General features: G+C 37.0%; 1 protein-coding gene across 1 annotated transcript in view; it reads right to left on the bottom strand.

Annotated features, from left to right (window-relative positions):
- The window catches only part of ADGRA3 (adhesion G protein-coupled receptor A3), a 55,069-nt gene that overhangs the window by 31,695 nt on the left and 5,229 nt on the right, over window positions 1-18,145 (bottom strand). Inside the window, exons 2-3 of the mRNA XM_030238931.2 lie at window positions 8,476-8,547; window positions 782-853 (exon numbers count right to left, since the gene is read on the bottom strand). Coding sequence (XP_030094791.1) covers window positions 782-853; window positions 8,476-8,547 — 144 coding nt within the window. The remainder of the gene's footprint in view (window positions 1-781; window positions 854-8,475; window positions 8,548-18,145) is intronic.

Below are 18,145 nucleotides of genomic sequence, written 5' to 3'. Positions count from 1 at the left end.
AAGCACATAATCTACTTAGGCTGGTGGAGGGAAACAGAAATATATATAGTTTACTTAGCACATTTATAAAAGCAGAAGAAGCAATTTGTAGCAGAACACAAGAATGTTACAGGAATGTTAACTTGTTAGGTAGAAACAACTTGTAACAGAACACAAGATTATAGTTGCAAGACTCAAGTATTGTAGAAAACCAATAAAGCAGAACCTTTTATTTAAGAAGCCAGAAAAAAGCAGGCTCCTGGTTTTGGCCAGAACAAACTGACCTGAGAGTTAGCCAAACCTCCACTGCACCTGCCCAGAAATGAGGTCAGAAAGCAACACCTGAGGAAGACCTCTTACTTCACCAAGAAGGCCCCTGCCCAGGACCACCAGAAGGCATCAGAGAAGACTAATTATAGTATGAAGTGCAAAGAGGTGGAGAATGGGCAGGAATGGGCAGGCAGGGAGGTGTGAGCTTGTGGGATCAATGCGTAGTTAAACCTGGCACCTGCCTCAGCAGGTACACATGTATGGTGGAAACATCCCCCATGCATCCCAGATAGAAATAAAACATACTTGCTTTACAATTTTAATTGTAAAGTCCTCACTCCACAACACGTGTATATATTAGACAGCATATATATACATATACACATATACACACACACACACATATATATATATATTCAACTTTAAATAAATAGTAACTTTGCTGTCTGAACTTCCAGAAGCCAATACTTACTCTCTCTGAGAAGTTTTTAATTTGTTTTGTTTAAACTGACTAGCTAGATATACTACTTACAGTCTTTTCAAAGATGAAAGCCCCAGAAAAGCTCCTGGATCTATGGTACTAATAAGATTGTTCTTAAGATCCCTGTGGAGAAAAAAATAAGACATAGTATTTACCAAAAATTACACTTTAAAAGAGAGATATTTTTAAAGATACATGTAACTTGTCTCAATTTGCTTGAGAATGTCAAAAAAAACCCCCCACCCAAACCAAACTGCCCCCTGCCCAACAATCCAAAACCAAGAAAACCACCCCCCAAAAAAACTCAGAAATAAACACCAAACAAAAAAACCAAGAACACATTTTTACTTGCTCTAACATAGCATCTTTCAAAATTGGAAAAATCTATATTTTAGCTACAAGGAGAAACAGTGTATTCCATTAAACATTCTATCAGTTCATATCACGTGAAATGACATAGCCTCAAAGATACTTGGCCACAGTGTGAACAGTTTACAGCTATGCAGGGTGACACTTGTTTATTACACAGTATGATACTGTCTAGCACATGTTGTCTTCTGTAGCTTATTCAATTTTCAATACTTCAGTAGTGCCCAACATCTACCAAAAAAAGCAAAATATGATCTTGAAAATACACTGAAGACCCAACACTGAAATTTTCCATTTATGTTGCTGGCACAATAGCAAAGCCCTCATTGAAAATCCCAAATACAGCTGGTGAAAAAATTTCAGAGCAAATTTCTAAATCTTAAGTTTCCAGAGACTATAAGGAGAAATGTAAATTAAATTAAACTGCTTTATTAATTGTACAAGTGATATAGGAGTTTTAACTCCTAATTTGAGATATTCTGCAGATACAGCTTAATTTCAAAGGTCACAGAAAGCAGCTGATAGCACTTAGACAGTTTTGAACAAACTTTATCACTGCATGAATGCTAAAATTACTTCCACCTCCCTAGTCACACTAGATTTTTACTTTACTGCTATCTGAAACTTCAGAAGGCACTTATTACTATATGTAAAGTTTCTCATTCCTTGGTCATGTCCAAACATTCTAGATTTGAAAAGAAAAATAGCACTAGCATTCAAAAGCAGTGATTAAATTTGCAAGAGTAGAAAAAAGACCTCCTACATCTACCATTACATTAATAATTCTGCTTGAGAGAGAACTGTACAAGAGGATTACAGCTACCACCACAAACATATACATGAGTAAAAATATAATTCATCCCTAGATTTTACAACAGCATTTCCTGCAGACAAATTAACAAATCATGGTACAACAGACAGCATCATGGCACATGGATCATGCTGGAATGCTCTACCTAAACATCTGAAGTACTTGAAATACATTAAATTCACCTTGCAATAAATTAATATTCATCTACACACTTCTCTTAACTTTATTTTCTTCCATTGCTATGGCAGCAGGAACTGCCAAATCCTTCCAGTGCAGTAGTACCAGGAGCCTGAAGAACTGGCTCTTTCAGGCATATAAACACCCTGGTATACCAGACCATTGAAAATCTGAGACTAATAAAAGGTATTCGTCATTCATTTACCATCAATCTTTGAAGTAAGGAATAAAAATTACCCTTACTGTTCATATTTCAAATTTTTATTTAAAATCATGTAACTCCCACTGAAAACCTTGCTGTTGAAACCACTGAGGGAGAAAAACCTTCACAACATGCCTTGGAAATCCACTAGTGTAGACTATCAGGGCTCTTTGATTTCACTCCATAAATTCAAAGAGTACTCCCTCATACACCTCTTTCATAAATCCACTGCAATAGATTAAAATCAGTGAATGGCCAACTTGTTAAAACTTTTCTCAACCTGCAACTACAACAGATGGGGAGTCTCTGTTTGGTTGGGCTTTTTTACCCTTCGCAGTGGCAGTCCTTGGGTAGGCACTAGCTGTATATCAATCTACCAAAAAGTATTTGCAGAGGAAATCTGTGAAACAAAGAGATACCAAAAGATCTCAGAATTAACAGTGTTGACATGTCTAGCAGCTCTTCAGAAACAGTGAAAAATGTTAATGCAACTAAGGCTGGTACAACTACCAGGACTGCAGCATGTAAAACAGCCTTTAAATGAAGGAATTACAGTGGTGGCCAAACCAACAGACTTGAATTTCTCTCATAAAAGAGAGGTGGGGGAGACATGGAAACAACCTTACTAGAAAGTTGTGTTTGGCTTTAATGTTTTTGCTGCTTTTAATACCAGTGAATACATTAATATAAGCTGTATTTTAGCTTTAGCAAGAGGAAGTTAATCCTTTCAGATGTCGATTTTTCTTTGGCAAAGCTCAAACAACAAGATATATCTACAGATACATATTTGTCCAAATGGAAGAAAATCTCTCCAAAAAAAAAAATGCAGAAAAGGATTTGAGTTAGGGTAGCATCATTTATATTGTACTAACTTTATCTTCCACCATCAAGAACCCTTCTAAAAAACAAAACAAGGAAAACAAACCAAGAAACCCCAAACAAAAAAAAACCGATCCAAAAAAAAAATATGCCACCCCCTCCCCCCCAAAAACCCAACCAACCCACCATAAAGATGCCAAAAAACAAACAGAAACCCCCACCCCCATAACAACACAAATCACAAGCCAGGTAGTAGAGCAATCTTACACTGAGAATCTAGTAAAATACTCTTAATTTTCTCCTAAATCTAAATAACACTGTAAATAAGGGGTTCCCCATATTCATCAGCGAAGGCCACTAACAGATGTTAAGATAGTAGAAAAACAGGTTTCAAGGGATGTTTTGAGGTCAGCCATGTACTCCAAATTCTGGCTCAAATTACAACTAAATCACATCAACTGCCCCACTGTTACATCCAATAAAGGCCTGAAAGAAAAGCTCACAGGATGCAGATTTCACCATCACACAACTCTCTGTTTAACCACTCTCATGACAGAAGATACTGTTCTGTCAAATTGGAACAGCCCTTTATCAAAGCCATAAATAAGTGGAAAAATAGTAACTCACCAAAAAAAATTTTTTGTACCTTATGTTCTTGTTGAGATGTGAAAAGTATCTTAATGAAAGATTCCTTATATTTAAATATGGTTTTCTATGCAAACAAAACCTTTAATTTTATTATACTTTGTAATGAAACATTTCAGTAGCCAGTTACCAATGCTTTAAAAGTGCATGTATACATACTCAAAAATTTACTGCTTTCTGTCTCAGCACAGTGAAGACTGTCTTAATTATTAATAAAGCATCCTGCAGTCACAAACTATGCTTATACATATATATTGACATGTACACATTATTAAGTTTTCTTACCTACCACTGGATAAATTATCTTTTCTTCCTTAACACTACTTGAAAGTAAATGTTAGACAGGAAACATGTTAGCAACCATGGACTCTTCCTCTATGAAATGCTTTCTCAAGTGGGAAATGAAGGAAGAGCACAAGGTAAGAAATTACAGAAATAGTAATTTCTCTAATAGTAATAGTTATACATTACAAACGTTACAAAGTCAGCCTATCCTTTCATTGGCTCTCTGTGGTGTACTTTTTTGTGGGCAAATCAAACAAATGCTTATGACTGAATATTTATGTGTCCCAGTACCATCCAATGGGTCAGGTTGAAGGGGACTACAGTGGGTCATTTGATCCCACCTCCTTGCCACGTGCAGTTATTCCAGAGCATATGGAACAGGATTGCACCCAGATGGTTCTTGAGTATCTCCAGTGTGGGAGACTCCTGGGAAAGCTGTTCTATCTCCTGTCACCTGCACAGTAAAGAAGTTCTTCCTCATGTTCATGTGGAACTTCTGTGCATCGGTTTCTGACTGTTGCATCTCATCCTACTGCTTGGCACCATTGAGCAGAGCCTGGCTCCATCCTCCTGCCACCCTCCCTTCAGGTACTGACAGACATTGATGAGCTCCCCTCCCATTTGTTTCTTCTGGAGGCTGAAGTGGACCAGCTTCCTCAGCCTGTGCTCGTAACAGAGATGTTCCAGTCCCTTCATCATCCTTGTCACCCTCCTCTGGGCCTGTTCCAGGAGCTCCATGTCTCTCTTGTACTGAGGAGCCCAGAACTGGACACAGAACTTCAGATGAGCTTCACTAAGGCTGAATAGAGGGGCAAGATCACCTCCCTCAACCTGTTGGCAATGCTTTCCCCAATGCACCCCAGGGTACCATTGGTCCTCCTGACCACTGCTGATCTATGGACATCTTGTTGTCAACTAGGAACCCCAGGTCTTTCTCTGCAGAGCTGCTTTGCAGCAGGTCAGTGCCAGCCTGTGCTGGTGCTTGGGGCTCCTCTTCCCCTGGTGCAGGATGCTTTGCACTTGCCTTTGTTGAATTTCAAATTAATATGAAAATAAAATGGAGATTTAAATACTTAACATCTTTTTGTACAGACACTTTTATTACCACTTAAGACATTTGTTAAAGTTTTTGACCTGGTTCTCTTATTTGCATACTTTTTTCCTGTAAGAATAGATGTAGACAAAGCATAGTCATTTTCTACTCTAATCAACATACATTTCACTTTCCAGTAAAATTAAACTTCTTTTTTGGTAAATTTATCACCCTCTTTACAAAATAATGCATTAGCAAATTCACATTATCATAAATTAACACATCTGTAAATATTATTATTTCCTAAAACTATGACTTATTATGTCTACCTGGGGCCACCATTTTTAATGCACTTGCTCATTGTTTTATTTGTTGCTTGTATGCCCCAAAACTATATCCCTTTCAATAGTAACACAGAAGAATTATCTGAAGTGGACAAGGTCAAGTGATAACATGTTTGAGTAAAATGATAACCTGAAGTGCAACAAGTTGCCAGCTACAAATACCATGTTCCCAAATTTACCAGAAAAATTAATACAATGACAGAAACTATTTAAAAATATCCACATTTTCATTAAAACTTTCAACAACTGAACAGGAGAAAAAAGGTTAGTATGTTAATAGATGAATTATAAAGTTGTCAGTATCGATTAAAATTCAATCAATTATTATGCAGATACATGTTCCTGACATAGTCCTCTGATTTATAGTTCTAAAGGCTTTATTTAAATATATCACAGAATCACTAGGTTGGAAGAGACCTTCAAGATCATCAAGTCCAACCCAGGCCCAACACTTCAACTAAACCACAGCACCAAGTGCCACACCCAGTCTTTTTTTAAACACATCCAGGGATGGTGACTCCACCACCTCCCCGGGCAGACCATTCCAATACTTTATCACTATTTCTGTAAAAAAGTTTTTCCTAATATCCAACCTAAACTTCCCCTGGTGCAGCTTGAGACTGTCCTCTTGTTCTGTCAGTTGCTGCTTGGAGAAAAGGACCAACCCCCACCTGACCACAACCACCTTTCAAGAAGTTGTAGAGAGTGATAAGGGCACCCCTGAGTCTCCTTTTCTCCAGGCTAAACACCCCCAGCTCCCTCAGCCATTCCTCACAGGGTTTGTGTTCCCAGCCCCTCACCAGCCTCGCTGCCTCCTCTGGATGTGCTCGAGTACCTCAGTGTCCTTCCCAAACTGAGGGCCCAGAACTGGACACAGCACTCCAGGTGTGACCTCCCAGTGCTGAGTGCAGAAGGAGAATGACCTCTCTGCTCCTGCTGGCCACACTATTCCTGATCCAGGCCAGGATGCCCTTGGCCTTCTTGGCCACCAGGGCTCACTGCTGGCTCATATCAACACATCTATAATCTCTACCTGAAAACCACTACAGTGAAGTGGCAAATGTTTTTCCTATCAAGTGTAACATCCCAAGGAATGAACAAAGAAACATGAAATGCATACAGAGTATCTCCCCTAGTAAGCAGTAAAGTGACAATCAGACAATCTGTCTGAATTAACTATTTAAATACTGAGAATTTATTTCTGTTATCTCCATGACATCTCTTAAATTAAATGCGGGGAAAGGAACTTATTTACCAACCACAAAACACTCATAAGGAAACAAGGGAAAGTAGGAGAAGTAAGACAAAATAAAAATAAGCAAGAAAATGTCAAAAAATGCAATTTTCAAGGCATGCAAGTTATCACAATGAACATCAGGAAAATAATTTGAAACTACTTAACATAATGTGAATGTCCTAAATAGTTAATGTCACTTTCTGTGACTGTTTTTCCTTTTACTATTGATTATCTATTTAAGTCTGAAAAACTATTTTAATTACAATAGTAGTTTCTGTCCAAGGTCACGAAACATTTAAAGAGGAAAAATTTACTGTGGCTAAATATCTATGCCTTTTAAACAAGTCTTGCATGTACAAAAGGAAGAAAAAAAAAGAAAATATTATCATTTATAATTAGTGTAGCACACTTGTTATCCCTCCACTTATAATGAAGACACCTGGACATCATTAATCTTTGGTTGATGCATTAACTCCTAAAACAGTGCACAATAAAGAATGTTCTGATTCTGATGAGATTACCATACCCTCTAAAACACTGCTATCCCAGTTCACTTCAAATGCTCAAAACTTGATGCCAGCCTTTTCCTTTTCATGAAAGAAGATACTAAAATAACAGAAAAAACCCTTACAAATGACAGGAGTTAAATAGTTAAATGGAAGAATGCTGCATTCTTATGATTTTAAAGAAAATTAGGATTTGGATTCATTAAAAAAACTTACATCATTATCTCAAACTAACTAGAGTTGCAAGTATTTCCTGTCTGAAAATTGTAATGGGTTTCAACAAATAACAACCATCAGCAGATGCCTTTATTACCTAATCAAATGCCATCACTGCTGATAACCTTGCTTCTTTGGCACAGCAATTTACTTCTACACTAAAGCTCATCTGGCAGTGAAAAGATGTTTCTTCTGGTTTGTGGGAGAGGGAATGGTAGAAGTGTTTGAATTTATTTAGGTCAGGTGACTGGGATTGGAGCTTTCGAGTTTTAGAGGAAGAATAAAATACTTTTAACTCCCTGAAGCCAAAAGTCGTTTGGAACTCTTCCTAGATGCTGTGAGATGATTATGAAACTGGCTACTTTCCCAGTCAAATGGCCTAGAAAAATCCTTATCTCTAAAGTTTATGCTTGCTCCCAGGTAGATCAACCTGCCAATCCTGACCTTCTACCAGCTGGAAAAAGGCTGACTGTAAGAGAAGCTACAATGTTCCTTCTTATCTCATAGGCAATGTATCATCTGTAAGGAAAGTGAAAACAGGAAGCAAAAGATAGCCAAGAAGTTACTCCCATCAGATTCACTCCCATCCCCCTGTACCTTTGGCATATACCAAAGCTCTGAAGTAAGCAGTAAAACTCAAAATAATTGTCAACAACAAATCTTTAATAAATCCAGTCTCTCTTAGGAGCTCTAATACATATGCTTCTCCTGCAAATATACTTTGTAACTGTTCAATAAACAGTTTGACACTTAAGAAATTAAAGAAGTAATTTTCTCTACAACACATTGTTTGCATAATGAAATAACGAACAAAGCAAATCCAGCCATCATAGCATTCTAGTAACATTCCCACTGAAACTGCCCTCTCACCTGCAGGTGAGATTATCCCTTTTTTGCTGTTGTTATTTATACTATTGAATAATTCATTAATTCATATTAAGAGAACACTTAGCTATGTTAACTCTTCAATCACAAAAAATACATCAAAATGAAGAATAGATCCCTTATTTAAGACAGCCTGTTCTCAGAAGTAATGAAACAAACAGTATATAACTTGATTTTTAAGTAAGTCTTGAAAATAGCTTTTCAAGAAGTACTTACAATCTTTCAAGAAGGTGTAATCCAGAGAAGGAACCATTCTTCAACTCTGTTATTTTATTGTTACTCAAAATCCTGTAAACAAAACCAATTGAGAACAATGTATTATAAGTTTGGTAACAAATTTTTTGCTACAGCTTATACTTATTTTGTAACTCTTTTTGTTTAACAGCCTGTATCAAACTACAATGCCTAGCTCATTTTCTTGAGGTGTACACAACAGCACTGCTTAAATATTATGAAGGAGAAAAAGAAAAAAAGTTTTGTGGGTCATCTGTTTTAAGTACCATGCAAGCTTACATATATAACATCTGAAAGGAAGAACACCCATCTAAGATTATTCGAATAAGACCCAGAAGTGGTGTAGTAGAAATTAAGTATTAAAGAACAAATCAGTACATTCTACATTTTTGTCTTCTGTACCCATTTTGGTTTTCCTAACCAAGCAGCATCTTGCCTGCTTCCCACTTCCTCTGCTCCCCTTTCTAGCCACATACACAAATGCACTTCATCCAGACTGTACTACCTTTCCCAGCCATCCTTCACACATTCATCCTATTCCTCAATGCAATCTTCTTAAAACATCTGCAAATAAGCTCAGCAAGCACTCATCTATCCTTTCTTCTCCTAAAGGACAACACAACCACAAATTCCTTCTTCCTTTGAAATAACTGGATCAGGCCTATCTTGCCAAGCACTCCATCCTCCAACCACAGCCATCTGCACAGATCACAGCAGATGCTAATTATCCTCAAGGTAGGAAATTCTTTGTATGGCTGATACTTCCTTACTTAGAAGGACCTGCTTTCTATACAACCACATAGGTCTCTGTTGGACAAAAAACCAAACCAAACCAGCCCATTTTCCTTTTGAATCATGTCAAATTTTGGCATATGCAATACTCCTTACAAAAGGATTCGCAGTACAACTCTCCAATCCATAAAAAATACTTAATTTCACTTTTGTTTTGAAAACACCTCCTGCCAGCTTTATTTAATGTTCCCCACTTCTAAAAAGTGAAACACACAGTAATCAATCCACTTACCCTCTTTTTACTATGTGCAATTATGTACAAAACTAGATGTCTTTTTTTCTATTTGTAAAATCCATGTTTTACTTAATTATTCTTTACACAAAAGCCATTTGTGCCACCTTAACAATTTCTGAGTTCTTTCCAGCTTTATTACACTAAAAAAGTTGTGAGGTAAAACCACCAGACCGGAAATAGTACACAACACACAGACAAGTTACAAATCTACATACTGGAATAATGACATTCTGTTTCCTATAATTTCCCTAGCAATTCCTAACATATAATCTGCCTTTATCACTTGTGCTAAGAATCTAAGATTTCTAGTCATCTCAATGCCCATTATCTTATACAAGATAGCAGTGGTTTTGTCCCCAATAAATTTTTAAATTTTTTATAGTGTGCTGCTGCTGCCATTTTATTGCCCAATTACTTTCACAAACTTCTTCCAAAATTCTTCACTTTATCCTCATCCTTATTACATCAATCAACTCACTCAACTATGTCAACCCCTTACTCACACTGTTTTACAGGTCATTAGGAAATAAGTTGTGCATTACAGTTCTCCATGACTCCACTCCACTGAGAAGGATTTACTTCCACACCCTCTTCTTATCCTTTAGCAAGTCAGCTGCTCATCTGATGATCCTCCATTTAAGACTGACATACTTTTTTCATCAAATGCCTTTGGCAAGGGACAGACACACCTTTTAGAAAAGCATGTTTCATTATAACAACTGGATCAACCTTGTAAATATTTTGCTGACTCTGAAGAACTCCAAAGGACTGTGGGGAAGAGCGTCTCATTACAGATGATGTAAATTTCCCATGGTACATTTATCTTTATCCAGGTGTCCAATATATTTATTGTAAGTTCTAATGATTTTTCAACACAAACATCAGACTTGGAACCATGCAAATGGTGATGAACTTCTAAAAATGAGCATTTGCTATCCTCCAGTCCTCAAAAATCATGTTTATTCTAAGCAAGATTTCAGAAATTTCATCCCCAAGTTCTTCTAAAAGCTCTTCAGTCACACCATCTTGTCCTGGAAATTTATTCACTGTCAGATTGTTCCACAACTTCTGCTACAGTCACTTCAATTTCAGACAGATCCTCTGTCAAATGCAACCTTCACATCCAACATGTCCCCTCATTTCTTCACTTACACCAATTACATCTTCAGGCTGGAGAACTACTTCTGCACCTAAAGGTGCCACACTATGAGATTTCTTTCCAAGTCCACTACATCTTTCAGATGTCTTTTAAAACAGCCATAAACCAAACACACACACACATCCCACTCTTTCCTCCAGTGCATAAAATTTACTATGTAATGACAAGGATTAATACTTCAAAACACAATGAATTTGATAAAAATGAGATACAGCAATCTATGAAAAAAGCATCATTTTGACACAACTGTATATTATATTACGTAGTTTTCTTCTGCAGGTTTCTCAAAGATTACCTCAAGTCTCTATAGTTTAGACAAACACAGAGCAGGCATTTTTTGTCAAAAAATCTAGCTCTGACTCAATCTCTGTCTCTCATCTCACAAACACAAAGTCAAGACAGCTGAACAAATGGTTTGAAAATCCTTTCATTTCCAGCCTGATGGTAAGAAGGTTTGAAAATTCTTGAAGTTAATCTTCAATCATTCAACAAAGGTAACATGTTCTGATGCTAAAATGAGGAGATCCCATTCCTTCTTCTCACCTTCCAATCATAACATGTATTTCTGCAGCTCATCTCAACCTATCCCTGGTGCCCACTACTCCACAAGCAGCAAATGTTAAACTACACATTTATCCAGGGCAACTCCCAGGAAATTGATTTATATGTCAACTACACAAGATCAACATAGTATCCTACACAGTCAGATAATACCAGGTGAAGACTGATCACAGGAATGGTGGAAAGGAAGAAGGGGAAAAAATACTTACATGTATACTGATAAATTGCTGTTGCGTTGCTATAATGCCTGTAACACCTACTAGAGTGTCAGTGAAGAGCATTAGCTTTTGTAAAAACATAGTTTTGTAGTCCAATACATTAAGCTACCTCACAGGAAGAAAGTAAGGAAAATTTTCCCTCGCCTGCAGCTGTGACAAACTAAATGAACAAAAGAAACAGTGCCGGTTTTTTAAAAAGATGCGTAGAAACCAAGGAAGCACAGGTACTCTTAAAAAATGTACGTGTATTTCAATCACTCTTTCCATCAAGAATGGCACAACATTTAACACAAAACCACTATATACATTTGCAAGAGTGCAAGTTTGGTGGTAATAATAATAATAATCTTCCACAAATTGGAATGCCCACAAAACTAGTAAAATTTAACCTGAACCATTAAAATTACACATCCTACAGCCTTTGAAAGTAGTTCCCCTTCTATCCAAAGAGAAAAAGGTTTCAGCCTAAATAATAAGTTATAACTTGTAAAAATGGCAGGTACTGGATACATTCACCAGAAAACCAAATAAAGTACACCTCTACTTCAACATCTTTCCTGGTTTCAGAAATGTATGCATGAAGAAAAATAGTAATAATATATAAAGTAGTAAAGGAAGGAGCTTATAAAAAATCATTAATAGTTAATGCAAACTCAACATAAGGCATAACAGCAGCAGCAAGAAAAAAATGCATACCAATTCCACACTTCAGGAGAAATTAAGGAAAAAAACCCCATGATGTTCACAAGCAAACATTGATTTAAGTCAACAGAAGCAAGCAAACTGCAATCCTTGGTAGCATAGAAATTAAATTGTATCTTAGTTCCAATTTACTTCATCTAAGGATTTATTGGTATACCTGTGTTTTTTCCAGAAAAATAAGGTGTTCAAAAATGGAGCTGGAACCACTTCAAAAGTAGCTATAACTGACTGAACTAAATTTAAACTAAATAAAAATAACAGTTCTGTAGAGAAAAAAAAAAAAGTCTGCTGACATTGCCTATAAAATAACAGGTCTAACGTAAATGCCTTTGAATATCTGGGTTCAAGGTAAATTTCTCTCTTGAGTGTGATTTACAAATTACAGTCAGACTGATTGAGTATTTTCTCTGCAGAGGCTGTTAGTTGTTCAACCATAAAGGTTTAGTACAATAAATGATAGGTTTTACAACACTCCATATAACTTAAAACACTTTCATCACCCAAAAATGTTGTGTAATCTTAAAAAAATGCAGTTTAAAACTTGCTATTAATATATAGTCCATACTTTATTTGAAGTATTAAGAGATGTGGCACAAGAGGACAAAATGCAATAAAGCATCCACCTCAAAGTAGATGTTTTATAGTCACTTTCAGTTTCTGTGCATTAATGTACAATGAAATGATGGACTATTATGTACCACTTAGGCAGAGGATATTATTTGTGATCAATAATAATTCTAAGTTACTAGTTTAAGACCATAATTTTTCCAAAGAGGCAAGTAATTCTGAAAATATGCTAACTTTTCCATCATTAAGAAATCTAAAGAAAAAACAGTAGAGAGCTACCATTGAGATGAGAGCTGCACTCATCCCCATCTCATTCAACTCTTTAACAAATGACTTTGAAACACAAATGATGTCACTGAAGATTCACAAAGGGGTTTCCACAGCCCAACATCACTGTTGCTCCATATTTCCAATGAGCTCCATATGAGATTTTTGTTTTCTTTTCTTCTGCCTGGTTGAAACAAATGCATTTTCCTTGTCCAACATTTGTATATCAGAAAAAAAAAAGTGAAACTAACGCAGGCAGTGATAGTTCCTGTGTTAAAAAACCATGGCCATGGGAATTAACACTAAAAATACCTGGAAGAACAAGCAGCTGAAAAATAGGCTCCAGAAAGAATTATGGACATCTCAAGTCACCTTACAAGAAAGCATTTCCCTCTTCCTCTGAGCAGAAGATCTGAGAGACCAAGAGGTAATCTGAAACCATGTACCTCAAAAAAAGAAACGTACCAAACCCTTCAAACCCCCTCAACTCTCCCCAGCTTTTCACCTATTCCAAGAACATTGCTGAAATGTTTCTTTGTTGAATATAGCTTGGATCAAAAGCCTATTTTCCATTTTATTCCATAAACTGGCAGACAACTTGAGCAAAACTGTGAAGAAACTCAATTATGACTATTAACTTATTGGTGAGACCTTTATCAGTAGATGCTCAGGAGGCAAAACATAAATGCAGTCAAACCCAAAGCCTGTTCTTTATACTGTGAGGAATTCTAGCAATAAGTACCAAAGATGATGTACTAACTTTCTTTCTCATACAGAGAGGGAATAAAATCATGGCTGGATCCATTTCTACCATTAGAATGCACTGAGTAGAAAAAGTTTTGTTCTGAGAAACGATTTTGGCTTGTCAGCTATAAAACAACTATCAGTAAGACAACAGTCAATTAAACAGTAATTTAGAATGCATCTCCTAACATCACAAATGAATATTGTGTTGTCCAGAGAATATTATTAAAACACACACACATCCATTAACACTATTACAAATAGTCAAAATGACCACCAAGAAGCCTGTATGAGGCCTGTATGAAGTGTAACTGTTTGCTGAACAGTGAAGTAGCTTCCAAAACGCATTTTAAAAGACTCAAATGGAGAGCCAGGAAATAGATAATAAATCAGATCAATTCATGGTGACTGCATACTCTAAGAACTGGGAAAGTGGCCACCACCAAGAGTCAGACTAAAATAACCATCTGTACACAACCAAGAAAAATGCTTTCTCCTGAAAGCCGTGAACATGGAAAAATAAACACATTTCTTAAAGTTTATCCTGCAGAAACTGTGACTTAACAAGGATATAAACCCAGTATTTTTCAGCAGTCAGTATTTTGCCTTCTAGTGAGTTACTGGTATCAAAGCAAAAGAAACCTTGAAACCTAGACTGGACTGAACACAAACAGTACTTGCTTAATAGTAACTCTGAAATGAAAGCACTCCATAAGCTTTATACAGAGAAAGACCTATTAATAATTCCAAAACTCTAACAAAAGGAAACAGTATTTTCCAATTCAACAAAAACATTATAATTAAGGAAGCTTAGCAATGAAACATTTGCAAAATAGAAGTTTTCAACAGATAAAAGATTTCCTGCAATATTTCATTATTATGCATATTAAACTATATTAAAATTGTAAACTAAACCTCTCAGAAGTAATGAAATTACAGAATTAAAACTGTGTCTACTTATACTGCTCCATTTTTAACTGGTAATGTGCTAAATTTATATAATTAAATGAGGAATCTTTATTTTTCCTACAGAATCCCTGGATTGTTCAAGTAGAGATGCTCACTATGCAGTGCCATTAAAGAATTTTTTTCTTGATATTCAGTATGTAGCTACATGCTTTATTTATTGCTTTTCATTAAAAACAAACTGTTCTTAAGGACAGAAATTATTTCTAGTGAAATACAGTGTCAATCACTGGAGCAACACATCAAGTTCTCTATGTAAAAGTACCAAATAAAAATCACCTTAGGAAAGGACTGAACAGAGGGGCAAAACAGAATGCAAGAATGAGCAGCAGCGTTGCTGAAAATCATACCAATTTCAAAATGAATTCTTGGAAAATTACAAATTTACCAACTAAATTTTCCTTTCTTTCTTGTATTCATGCCAGGTTCAAAAGCCTACCAAGGAGAAAATTCAGAGGGCACAGCTACACCCTATTTCTAACAACATTAACTCTGTGTTGCCATTTCTAAAGCAAATAGAAAGCACTGGAAGTCTTACCCTTGTGACCACTTCATTCTAGAAAGCTTCCTCCAAGTTTTCTCCCCACTGGTTAGATCTGTAGTACCTGCATTATGCTAAGATATCATTATCAACTTTTTCTGTAATAACTGTCTTGGTTTACTAACTTCTGCTCCCTCCTGATTTTCCCACTTAGCCACCAGCTGTATACCTTTTAGGACTACCACTGATTTGCAGTTCAGTGCAAATTCACCTGACCCCAAAAAAATCCATCCATATATGCAAGAATAATTTGCTTCGCACAAAATACCACACATGGATGCCCTGCCAGCCACTTCTAACTTTAGCTGCTATGGCAAATAAATTAATAAATTTTCTGTGTCATATCACAGTAGTACTAATTAGAACATAGAGTGTCACACCCAGTCTCACATGTATTCACATTTCCTACCAGGTGTACCTGCTCTCTATGAAAGTGCTTTGTCTAGACATGTTAACAAGCACTTCCTGTCAGCTGCTGGCACACAAAGATACATTTACAAAAATTTATATCCTAATCCTACAGAAGTAAACAGTTTTTGGATAGCTTAGCTCCCTGAACTGACTAGGCATGGAGCCAGACAAATACTAGTACTGCAGCCAGGGAGGGGAGGGAAAAAACCCACCAACATCCACACAGCGACAGACTGGGAGGCGAAGGTATGAACACACCAGCTCCAGTTTAGGCTATGGTTTTACCGACAGCGGGATGCTGAGGCAACATTCCCTACACAGAGTGAGAGATCTTCTCTCCTCAGCCCTTGCATCTTATCATCCTGTGTCAGACGCACGAAGAGAAGGTTGAAGGGGATCTGCAGCTCACAGCAGTAAGTCAGGTCACTGCAACCCTTAGAAACATCAATGAGTCAATCAGCACACAAATTAAATTGCTTAAAATTCCTACTAACACCAGAGGCTGTTATCCTGAAACAACAGTCCGAGTATAGGAATAAGTTGTCCGGAATGTCTGACAGGACACTTATAGAAACCTAAGCATAACTTGCAAAAACTCTGCCTGGTGCTCAGTTTCAAGGTAAAACATACTCTACAACAACATGGGAAAGCTAATAAGGAGCTCTTGTATCTGACAGAAACAGCTCAGGTGGAAACAGCACATCATGTGGACAGCACCAGAGGAACTTTCCTGGACTGTGTTATACCACTACCATTCCTCATGTGACCCATCTCTTCTTACTGGCATAGAGATGTCAGTCATGTCTAGTGACTTCAGGGGTAGCTGCTGAATTTCCAAGAATGTTGCTGATCCCACATCAAGCCAGTTTACACTCGGCCTTCAGTACCTTATTTGCTCTGCCTTCATTCTCTCTGAAGTTTTCTGGTTTCCCAGCTCCATAACTAACATATCAATTCAAAGAAACCCACACGTCCATCCCAACTCCCAGCAACAGCCTCCACCTCTTAAATCCAATCCTTCTGCATTTATTCACTCTAGACTCTAACCTCCCTCCCCCTACCTCAAAGCACCTTCTTTCCCTAGACTGAAGTGACGTAGCAGAGGGCACAGATTGTACTTTTAGACAAAAGACCTGAAGACAGCACACCCTCAGCCACCTGGAGTCTGGATGAATCCTAGAACACACTGTCCAGTGCAGAAAGAACTGTGGAATTAAGCTACCTATTTCTTAAACATCTTTAATCAGTCTGAATCTGTTCTGTTTGGGTTTCTTCCCTCCCCTCAAAAAGCTTTTGGTCTGTCTTACCAAAAAGGTCATGTCCTACTCCAGAAGTGAAAACACTGCAGCCCAGCCAAAACTGGCTGACCAGCTTGGATCAAACACACAACCAAAGTAGGTAGTCTGCTCCCTGGGGACCCAAAAGCTCTGCACTGCAGTGCCCTGGCATCTGCCTGGCCCCAGGGCAGCCTGGAAATCTGTGGGACAGCCACCACTGGACATGCCCTGCAGCAGTGCACAAGGATCGGCCACAACACAGCAATCCTCAGCCACAACACATGATCCACGTAAACAGTAATTAGTACTGGATATGATCTCTAGCACTCTAGAGCAACAATGCATTGCAGTTTTCATTGCTTAACACCCAAACAGTGAATACATGGGGAAAATTAAATTCTCAGCTATTTACTAGGTAAAAACTAGAGACATTTAATAGATTATATAATTTTTAAAAATAAATTTAATTCATTATTTATCTAACTACAGAAAGCAAAACCCGCAAAAAACATACTTTATGTGACGCTCTTAAACAGTTTATTATCACTGGTGAAAATAAATGCTCAACTGTTTTTAATCTTCATGGATTAACTAGCAGTACAAAAAATGCATTTAAACAGAGCAGATTCAAAAATTGTAGACTGTAATGGTGAAGATAGACTATATAAGGCAGTAATGACAAATCCATGAACCTGCAACATATCTGGCGCATGCAAAGTACATATGGGAACCATAAAATTCTGAAAAATCTAAACTTGCAGCTCCATAGTTGTTTTAAATTACAAAAATAACCTCTGAAACATGAGCAAACTACAAGCATAGAGACATAAGAATTTATTCGTTCTTCATCACTGCAGCACAAATTCTAGTTCAATTATTTTACTCTTGGCATTAAATAAAAACAAAAATTTCAGTATTTTGCAGTTCTGAAGCAAACCCAGGAATACTACCGATCAATAAAAGACAACAATAAAATAAAAAAGTATTAATTATGAAGATTCAAATCTGTCTTCTTGAGGCTAGAAATAGCATAACACATTCAACATTTAATAGTCACTTCAGGGCTAATTGAAGGGCTCTCCTGAACACAGGAAGAGCATTGCTTAAATGGGTATCTACTTAATAACAAAGGTTTGGGCAATTTTACATTAATATGTAAATCTGAGAACTAAAAAAAATGTTCCACTACAAAAACTTAAATTTACTCTCCAG

Source organism: Serinus canaria, chromosome 4 (assembly GCF_022539315.1).
Source record: "Serinus canaria isolate serCan28SL12 chromosome 4, serCan2020, whole genome shotgun sequence".
Classification (NCBI taxonomy): domain Eukaryota; kingdom Metazoa; phylum Chordata; class Aves; order Passeriformes; family Fringillidae; genus Serinus; species Serinus canaria.
This window is presented reverse-complemented; position numbering and strand designations above follow the sequence as displayed.